The following is an 11,272-nucleotide window of genomic DNA, read 5'->3' as shown; positions in this document are numbered from 1 at the left end:
AATTAAAACTCTACTCCAAAACTCCTCACTACATGGCTGTGAACATGTATAGTAAATTACAGGAGAAAAACTTAGTGTGTAGCAGTAGGATTGGTGAAGAGAAGCTTACATTCTGTCATTTTCCAAAATGTTATTAACAGTCATGGCATTATGAATGATGTACAATAATGTAATAAACTTGTACTGTTGGTTGTAAATTAAGATTAGTTTTACATGTGTTTCTAAAATATATTAGCAATATTGACAAGCCTCCTACACATTAAATCAATAATTAATATATGTAATATAATCTATAATAATAACAACAAATTTGTAAAACTGCTTGGCTGTCTCTCTGAATATACTTCTCCAAAACTACTAGGCCAATTTAAATGGAGTTTTAGCAGGCAACTCAAGCTTAGCTTGGGGCACCGTATAGACCATACTTCCTCAAAATTGGATCAGAGAGGAAGAAAAGATATGATAATTTAAAGTTTTAGCCATACTAATGTAACAAATGTGAAATTATCTGTGTCTGTTATGTTTTCATGACTAACTTGCTGAAGTGATTTCAATGAAATCTGAAGCCCGAGGAAGAACACAGACTACTTTAGGAAATGGATAGTACAAAGTACTTATTGATTTGAAGAATATGACATGAAGACTTTTGATCTTTATCATATTTGTAAAAATGCTTTTTTTAGGTGATATGCACTATATGATACAATTACAAGTACTGAATACAACACTTATACAATCTTCAATGACTTTAATCCACACTTCAACACTATTTGTTTCATACTTTACACATTGTGCAATGAGCAGTTACTTCAACAGCACGATGCATAGATGCACCCTCCTGCACATGCCCCTTCATATACACCGCTCGGCAGCACTGCCACACACATCGACGCATCATGTGTTGGGACAGCTTGGGACTGGGGAGAGCGGGGTGTACTTCACTAGCTGTGCTTACCTGACCAGGCAGACACCTGAGGGCAGCTGATATTATTGTACATACCGTAGTTTACTTACTCACCATTACTCATCAGAACAAAACTACTGATATGTGAGCATAGCTGTGGGTAACAACTAGCGAGATAGTAAAATTCTGATTCTAGGAAAGCTGAACAAACTGTAACACTCTACACTGGCTCTTTGAATGAAAAAAAAAATCCATTGTACCTATTTCTGTATTGTAACACTATTTTCAGCAGTCTTGGAGGAATTTTTTGATCATTAAATTGGAAAATTGAAGGAACAAATTTGAAGTTAACATACCATGAACCATCACTGTTCAATGTCGCCATCCACACAAGTGCAGGAAAGCCTATGCTGATGTTGTTCTTTGACCAGTATGGCCCCCTTCTGATTCACTTCCTGCAGCACGGGACAACAGTGAATGCCCAGTGTTGCAAACCTTGACGACCCTTCCTCACCAAGCAATCAAAATGACCAGGCAATCTGACCCATTGGGTCATTCTGCTCCATGACAATGCAAAGCCTCATACAGCCAACACAGTCACAGAACTCCTGCAGAAATTCAAATGGGAGGTTCTTGGCCACCCTCCACACAGTCCAGACCTCTCTCCCTCAGATTACGCCACTTTTGGTCCCCTTAAAATGGCTCTGAGGGGCAAACAATTAAACTCTGACGACGACGTCCAGCTGTACGTGCAGAACTCATTAATATTGCAGTCCCAGGAATTTTATGAGACAGCCATTCACCACTGTGACACAGTGAGGTAATTATCTCAACAGCCAGTGTCAATGCTTCCAACATACAGGTACCGGTTTCTGTAATTACGCCTCCAGCTTGTTTCTTTTTGAACGCCCCTTATATTACCTTATGGCTACACACAGATGTAAGATACAGTTATGTCTCATTTCCAATATGGAAATTAAGAAAGTAACTGTGGAACGCAATGTTCAGAAAAAGACTCGAATGCAATGTTGAGGGAGAGGAGGGGTGCGGGGGGGGGGGGGGGGGGGGGGGGAGGGGGGGGGGGGGGGAGAGAAGAAAAGAAAAACTGTAACTGCTGCAAGGTGTTTTAACCACAGGTGACAAGTGCACCTCCGACCTGCTAACCAGAAGATGCCAAAGTAGGTATACTGAGTCTGACAGAACCATTCCACTTACGTAAAACAGAGGCAGACACTCAGAAATCCACTACGCAACAATTCATTTCAAATTCCACTTAAGGACGGAAGAAAGAAAGCAGTGTAGTAACAATGGCAGCAGTAAATAGTAACAATGAATAAGTTTTTGGTGTCAACTTTACTGAAGGTCTGTTGCTGCTGTTTGTCATTCAAACTGTAACAAAACTAAGCACCTATCTATAAAAAGAACTAAATGGCTATATGGTTAAGGATACCAGTCAGTCCTGTAACTCAAAGCTACACTAAGAAAATGAGCAAAGTGCTCTTAATTTTGGAAGAAGTTCCCACATAACCATCACAGACTTTGTTGCAATTTTGTGTGAACATTCAGACACATTCCCAATGAACATTGGTAAAGTTTTACTTTCACCATTTTGGTACTTGCAGGAATATAGTCATTTGTTTGACCTCATAGTAAAACTATCTACAATGCACCCCTGAATATTCAGCAACTTTGAGACAAATCTCTGGCAATATTTTCCTCAAAGAAACAAAACTATGCCATCTTGTACAACTTTTTGGGGTAAGTCAGTCAAAAACAGACGCTTGGAAAAAAAGTAAAGTTCAGCTTTTTATATCTCTGGAAGTAATTGTGGAATAAACCTCAAACTCTGTATGCAATAACTCACCGACACAAGGTCTTAAAACATAACACTTCATGCTCCTACTCCTTTACAATGGTTTACAAACTGAGGGCTTTGATGATTTTTGTAAACACACCAAAAATGGACATTTTTAGCCCACTTTTACAAGAAAGTATTTCCTGCCAACTCTTTTAAACTGTTTTAATTACAAAACCATGTTCCATACCGCCTAAAAAACTGAATTTGGCTTTAAAATGGAAGTGAATAAGGCCCTGACAAAATAATGACAAGATGGAGGTGCATTGAAAATATACCCATACTCTGCTGGTACTCAGATTAAATCTAACATATTTTGTTTTACAGTAGTCAAATAGTGTGTGAGGAAGTTAACATCAGAAGTCTACGACATGACTATTGAATGCGCTTGAGTCACAAAAGCCGCAAAAATAGTTTTTTAACCTTGCTAAAGCATTTAGCTCTACAATATTCTTTTTATAAATAACAAAAGGGAATAAAGAATTCAATAAAAAGAATAGTGTTCCACCCTACCAAAAATTCTTTCCAATCAGCCCTGTTGTGTTGAATCGTGCTTTGCATGATAAAAATGTTTATAATCAATATTGGACACTATTTAATTCTCTCTAAAATGTGTACTCATGGGTTTTTTTTTTTTTTTTTTGGGTGACATTAGTCTGTTGAATAACTATTGGTTTAGAAGTAAGTTTGTATTTCAGCACTTTGTATAAATATACTACCCATAAATATTTAAGCAACAAATTTCACATGAAAAATACCACATGGTACACTTTAGAAAATGTCATATCAGCAATAACTCAAACAATCAGCTCTACTTCTGTTTGTTTTGTTCTTGTGAAGCCTTGTTCAAACTATCTGCATTTTATTCCTGTGTTTGCAGCGTACTGAGTGGGTTCTTTTGGCTGAGTGTAGTTTTTATATGCTTCATAATACCATGCAACATTCATGATCTGATCTATATTTGTAACAATACTGCTTCTGATTATTTTTTGTGCAGTTACATAATTTTGTTGAATTTTTTACAATGATTTCATTCAACTGCAATCTGAACCAATGAGATTCGCCAGTAATACTTTTGTGGTTTGAGTAGAAAAGGACAGAGAAGGGAACCCAATTGGGCAGGGAGCTGGAGCTTCCAATTGTCATGTAATTTTCTATGCAAGAACAGCTGCTTAAAATGGTTTGCCAATTTTAGAGAATGCGAATGTGCGTTGCTAGTCCAATGCCCTGAAGCAACACTGTACAATACATATCAAGTCTGCACCATTAAGCTCTGTTGCTGACTCGGTGCTAGAGTTAAAAAAAATCGAGAATCCTTACCATTTTTACCTATAATCAACACTGATACTGGTAAGGTATCTATCACAGGGATTCCCAGATTTTTGCGAAGGTTTTACTTTTAGTTCGATTTCCGATAACAAATGAAAAAAAATAATTTTTTCACGTGGTATCATTATAAATTAACAATTTTCAGAATTTTTCATTTAACTGTACTGTGGCCAAATTTCATGATTGTAGGTCAATGGAAAGTAGCCTATAGGTTTTGATGATTGAGTTTGCGAGTATCAAAATATGTGACATAAATGGCTATATCTTCTGACCGCATTGACACAGAAGCTTCAATTTTTTACACTGCCAAGGGACCAAGACCACAGTGACATAAATTTCAACTTCATATGGCTACACATTTTGGAGAAAAAGGATTTTTAACAGTCAGACAGACAGACAACAAAGTGATCCTAGAAGGGTTCCATTTTTACCAATTGAGGTACCATAAAAATTACATATACATGGTCTAATTCCATAATGTGAAGACAGGAATTCAGGAAGCTGATACTGAAGAGCAGATAAGGCTTGTGCTCTGAAGAAGAAGAAGAAGAAGCCTGGTCGTAATATACAGCAAAGTCCGAAAATCTGTCCATCTTGCAAGACTGCACTAAATAAATATCTGGAAGAAGTTATATCAGCCTCATCACCACAGTCAGATGAGGACCTCACACCAAGCGAAGAGTTACACACAAGCTTGTCATCAATTGGTATTTCACCCATGAAACAACAGTAAGCACCAGAGAAAAGGATCAGTATGTGAAGCAAAAAATTCAAATGGCACATCATGTTATTGAAAATCAAACTGTAAATGCTATAAGTGTAAATCGGCAAACTGAAAAAGTCAGTAAAAGTAAACAATGTGGAAAACTTTTGCAGCTGGAATCTAAAGAATGCATGCTACATAGCTGTGAAAAATGTACTGGGCCAGAAGCTGTAGCATTTGCAGTTGCCAGCTATTTCATAGAGCATGATGCACAGGAAATTATTGTGCATAAGCAATGGATCCATACTGATTCGGACATTCGTGACATGAAGCAAATGACAGTAGATGAATTTACTGAAGAAGTAGCAACAAAATTTTTGAGCCTATCATCGTCAAACATCAATGTGACATCTTAAAGGAACACAAGCTTATTATCCTACTGGATTTTGCTGAAAATTACTCATTCACTATTCATGACTCAGTACAAGGTTAGCACTGAGAAAATTAGTCAAGCAACAATCCATCCATTTGTTGTTTATTTTCTCTGAAATCAGAAGATGGAGTCAATGAATTTTTGCATTGTCAGTGACTGTCTGCGACATGACAAGTACTGTGCATGTTTTTACTAAGAAGTTGATTATGTATGTAAAAACACAGTTTGCTCAGGTATCCCACACCCCTTGTTTCAGTGATGTCTGCAGTACACAATACAAAAATTTTCTCATTTTGTGCTGTCACAAAAGAAACTTCTGAATGATGGCAGAATGGATTTATTTATTTATTTAATTTTTTTGGGTTAAAAGTCATGCAGAGTCACTTTGCGATGGAAGTGGAGGTAAAGCAAAGCGATTAGCAATGAGAACGTGCTTGCAACAGCAAAGTAATAGGCAGATTCAGCTGGCTAGGTATGTGTTTTGCTGCTGCACTGAGAGCATTAATGGCATTAAATATGTTTTCACTCGCAAAGAAGAAATTGAATAAGTCTCGAAAAAAATTAAAAAATATAAAAAATTAAACCCACTTTTGTTATAGTTTTTGAATTCGTCTGTCTCAACCTCCCTTCCTACTCACAAGCACTTTTCATTACCTTCCCCAATGAGTACTAAATAACTGTAGAACATAATAATAATATGTCAGATTTAGTTTGACTACCTGCAGAATATGAGCATATTGTCAAAGCACCTTCACAATATGTCATTGTTTTTAGAGCCTTACATACTCTTGTGCTGCAAAACCAAATCTACTTTTCTTGGTGGTTCATATGGTGGGTCTTTAGAATTAAAACGTTTAAAAGCGCTTGGGGAGGGGGAGGGAGTTTTTACAAAAACTGTCAACTTCGAATTGAATGGAATTATATATTCAAAGAACTTGTATCGGTAATTTATGACATGCGAAGTTTGAAGTTTATCCCACAATTACTTCCACAGATATAAAAATCTAAACTTGACATTTTTCTCAAGCATCTATTTTTTCACCCAACTTTGCCTCAAATTATCCCTATTGAAACTGCTTATGAAATCTTATTATTTCAATTAAGAGAATGCAAAACGTTGTGCAAGATGGCGGAGTTGTTTTTGAGGAAAATGTAGCCGGAGATGATACGCCTCAAAGTCGCCGAATACTCAGCAGGTGCACTCACTTCCGACGGCTGCGCTATGGGATTAAACAAATGACAGTATCTTCAAGTACCAGAATAGATGATTTTGACACTTTATCAATGTTTACTGGGAACATGAGTGAATGTTCGCATACACTTTTATCAAAATCCATGAGAGTTATGTGGGAATCTGTGGACCACTTCACAGGGAATGACATAATACTCACACAAGTATACAGAGGAAACAATACACGTATGCATAACTTTTGCCTTTCCAGTCCGCATCATTTTAAGTAGCAGATAAGAAATGAGTAAAACTATAGGCACAGATTTATTCTCTGTGTGGATTTATACTGGATATGAACAATAAGCTACATATTTATTTTGTGTTATTCTAATTTTTATTGAATGTCATTCTCAATCTACAACAGAAATTACCAGTGACACGAAGTAGTAAAAATCACCCAATTTTCTGTATGTTTGTGAGTCCACTAGTAACACTTACATTCTTGCATGACAGGAGAGACAGAGTATAAAAACTCAAAATTCTGCTAAAGAAGTAGGTGTTTATTGTTAATTAATGTAATTAACTCCTACACATCTGTGCAAAGAGTTTACTGAGGTACAAAGTCAGCATGCTAATGCTTTATAAGACTTGCCTAAACAACATAAAACAACAGTAAAACCTTGTAAAAATAAAACTGTTCAAATGTCATGATCAAAACTGTAGTATCCATTAACTTCACTAAATGAGGGAAAACCTTTTATACATAAATATGACCATCTCACATCACTGATACAGGTTTCATAAAATATGGCTAATGTCTTCTTGCTTTAACAACAGAGTACTACATGATATGCTTGTGCTGCCTTTTATATCACTCTGTTACTGTATCACTGGCATTAAATACTTAACAATCAACACTATCTGATAGCACCTTGGCAGCATCTTTTTCATATACAATTCAGTATAGACAAATACAAATAACAGTGAGGATCTGTTTTTGCTTATTCTTGAATTCATAGTGTAACAAACACAAACCACTCAACATCAGTCATGGAAAACTACCTCTATAAGCACAAATAAGATGACAAAGCAACTGAAGTCCTCGCATTTAACTTTTAGCTTTTGTTTTTCCTCCCTGTGCTTCATTTCTTTGTCTTGTAATCACAGAGCTTAACACATAACATAGTCTTTGTAGAACCAACATTATGGATTAAATATTAAGTTACAAGTTTATATACAAGTATTAAACAGCTACTTCAACCAAATTCTCTCAGGTCTGTATGGACAATGATATTTGGCAGTTCAATATCAAAATATAAATATTGCACAAGTAATAGGTTACGCCTATACTTCATTTGGTCATGCTGAAATGCTTATCAACTGAAGCAACCTGACAACAGTTCAAGAGAAACAATGTACATTTTAAACACTTGAGTGTGCATAAAATCTTGTCACTGAAACAATTTGAAACAAATACGCAAAATCAAAAACTGTTTTGCAATAAATCTACAGTATGTTGTAACTACTCACTGCAATAAGCAATTTCGTTGTGCATTTCTTGGCATGTATTACACTATCTGTAAAACAAGCAGAGAGAAAAAAGATCTCATTTTTTTAAAAAAATTGTTAGTACATAATTTATGTATACAATTTCTATGGACACAAGCACTGCAATAACAAAGCTGGTTTAAAGTGTTTTTCGCCAATATGGTAGCATTTTTTCCCCTATTGCAACAGGGCTAGTTCTCCGGTAACATTATTAACTTGAGTTTCTTTGCCAAAAATTGCTAATACAGTTGTTGAACCAGACTGTACTTCAGTAAGACCAGCATCTGTAATACAGTGTGCTGGAAGTTTGTTCACCTCAGCCTCTTTTTCTAGCAACTTCAGGTGCTGGTAGTTAAGACCCTTAAGGACGACCATTTTTCCACTGGAAAAAGATAGAAAGGTAAAACAGAGACTGTGATATAACGCTGTAAGCGTGAAACAAAAAGACTATTTATAGAACTATGCTTAAAACAAAATCTGCAGACAACTAGTATTAAGTGTGAAGAGCTTCTCATCGCATTGGAGTAAGCTTCACCTGCAAAGTACTTAAACACAATTTTAAAAACACACCAATATTAAGTGCATGAAGCATCAGTTGTCTTAGCAGACGTAGGCTTGGCCTGCCAGGGACACAGTGACCATTGTAAATAACATACAGGTAAAACAAGCTTAAGTCACACAAAATTTGATTTTACAACCAGTTTCGTCTGTCACACACTACCACCATCAGAAAATCATTACCTTAGTAGGCGATTGAAAGTACCATTCATTACTACAGTCAAAGCCAAAGTAGTTTAACACTACACATCTAAATCTACATGACTACTCTGCAATTCACATTTAACTGCTTGGCAGAGGGTTCATTGAACCACAATCATACTATCTCTCTACCATTCCACTCCCGAACAGCACGCGGGAAAAACGAACACCTAAACCTTTCTGTTCGAGCTCTGATTTCTCTTATTTTATTTTGATGATCATTCCTACCTATGTAGGTTGGGCTCAACAAAATATTGTCGCATTCGGAAGAGAAAGCTGGTGACTGAAATTTCGTAAATAGATCTCGCCGGGACGAAAAACGTCTTTGCTTTAATGACTTCCACCCCAACTCGCGTATCATATCTGCCACACTCTCTCCCCTATTACGTGATAATAAAAAACGAGCTGCCTTTTTTGCACCCTTTCGATGTCCTTCGTCAATCCCACCTGGTAAGGATCCCACACCGTGCAGCAATATTCTAACAGAGGACGAACGAGTGTAGTGTAAGCTGTCTCTTTAGTGGACTTGTTACATCTTCTAAGTGTCCTTCCAATGAAACGCAACCTTTGGCTCGCCTTCCCCACAATATTATCTATGTGGTCTTTCCAACTGAAGTTGTTCGAAATTTTAACACAAAGGTACTTAGTTGAATTGATAGCCTTGAGAATTGTACTATTTATCGAGTATCGAATTCCAACGGATTTCTTTTGGAACTCATGTGGATCACCTCACACTTCTCGTTATTTAGCGTCAACTGCCACCTGCCACACCATACAGCAATCTTTTCTAAATCGCTTTGCAACTGATCCTGGTCTTCGGTTGACCTTACTAGACGGTAAATTACAGCATCATCTGCGAACAACCTAAGATAACTGCTCAGATTGTCACCCAGGTCATTTATATAGATCAGGAACAGCAGATGTCTCAGAACGCTTCCCTGGGAAACACCTGATATCACTTCAGTTTTACTCGATGATTTGCCATCTATTACTACGAACTGCGACCTTCCTGACAGAAAATCACGAATCCAGTCGCACAACTGAGATGATACCCCATAGGCCCGCAGCTTGATTAGAAGTCGCTTGTGAGGAACGGTGTCAAAAGCTTTCCGAAAATCTAGAAATACAGAATCAACTTGAGATCCCCTGTCGATAGCGGCCATTACTTCGTGCGAATAAAGAGCTAGCTGCGTTGCACAAGAACGATGTTTTCTGAAACCATGCTGATCACGTATCAATAGATCGTTCCCTTCGAGGTGATTCATAATGTTTCAATACAGTATATGCTCCAAAACCTACTGCAAACCGACGTCAATGATATAGGTCTGTAGTTCGCTGGATTACTCCTACTACCCTTCTTAAACACTGGTGTGACCTGCGCAATTTTCCAATCTGTAGGTACAGATCTATCGGTGAGCGAGTGGTTGTATATGATTGCTAAGTAGGGAGCTATTGTATCAGCGTAATCTGAAAGGAACCTAATCGGTATACAATCTGGACCTGAAGACTTGCCCGTATCAAGCGATTTGAGTTGCTTCGCAACCCCTAAGGTATCTACTTCTAAGAAATTCATGCCAGCAGCTGTTCGTGTTTCAAATTCTGTAATATTCCATTCGTCTTCCCTGGTGAAGGAATTTCGGAAAACTGCGTTCAATAACTCCGCTTTAGCGGCACAGTCGTCGGCACTGCGCAGCAAAGGTATTGACTGCGTCTTGCCGCTTGTGTACTTTACATATGACCAGAATTTGTTCGGAGTTTCTACCAAAATTCGAGACAATGTTTTGTTGTGGAACCTATTAAAGGCATCTCGCTTCGAAGTCCGTGCCAAATTTTGCACATCTGTAAATTTTAGCCAATCTTCGGGATTTCGCGTTCTTCTGAACTTCGCATGCTTTTTCCGTTGCCTCTGCAACAGCGTTCGGACCTGTTTTGTGTACCATGGGGGATCAGTTCCATCTCTTACCAATTTATGAGGTATGAATCATTCAATTGCTGTTGCTACTATATCTTTGAATTTGAGCCACATCTCGTCTACATTTGCATAGCCAGTTCGGAAGGAATGGAGATTGTCTCTTAGGAAGGCTTCTAGTGACACTTTATCCGCTTTTCTAAATAAAATTATTTTGCCTTTGTTTCTGGTGGATTTGGAAGAAATGGTATTGAGCCTAGCTACAACGACCTTGTGATCACTAATCCCTGTATCAGTCATGATGCTCTCTATCAGCTCTGGATTGTTTGTGGCTAAGAGGTCAAGTGTGTTTTCGCAACCATTTACAATTCACGTGGGTTCGTGGACTAACTGCTCGAAATAATTTTCGGAGAAAGCATTTAGGACAATCTCGGAAGATGTTTTCTGCCTACCACCGGTTTTGAACAAGTATTTTTGCCAACATATAGAGGGAAGGTTGAAGTCCCCACCAACTATAACTGTGTGAGTGGGGTATTTATTTGTTACGAGACTCAAATTTTCTCTGAACTGTTCAGCAACTATATCATCGGAGCCTGGGGGTCGGTAGAAGGAGCCAATTATTAACTTAGTTCGGCTGTTAAGTATAACCTCCACCCATACC

At 37.6% G+C, this 11,272-nt stretch overlaps 1 protein-coding gene across 1 annotated transcript in view; it reads right to left on the bottom strand.

Moving 5' to 3' along the window:
* Positions 1–6,766: 6,766 nt before the first annotated feature.
* LOC124788053 (probable peptidyl-tRNA hydrolase 2) overlaps positions 6,767–11,272 on the bottom strand; it is a 68,015-nt gene continuing 63,509 nt past the window's right edge. Inside the window, exon 4 of the mRNA XM_047255127.1 lies at positions 6,767–8,325. Within this exon, the coding sequence (XP_047111083.1) occupies positions 8,121–8,325 (205 nt within the window). The 3' untranslated portion in view covers positions 6,767–8,120. The remainder of the gene's footprint in view (positions 8,326–11,272) is intronic.

Source organism: Schistocerca piceifrons, chromosome 1 (genome assembly GCF_021461385.2).
Source record: "Schistocerca piceifrons isolate TAMUIC-IGC-003096 chromosome 1, iqSchPice1.1, whole genome shotgun sequence".
Lineage (NCBI taxonomy): Eukaryota > Metazoa > Arthropoda > Insecta > Orthoptera > Acrididae > Schistocerca > Schistocerca piceifrons.
This window is presented reverse-complemented; position numbering and strand designations above follow the sequence as displayed.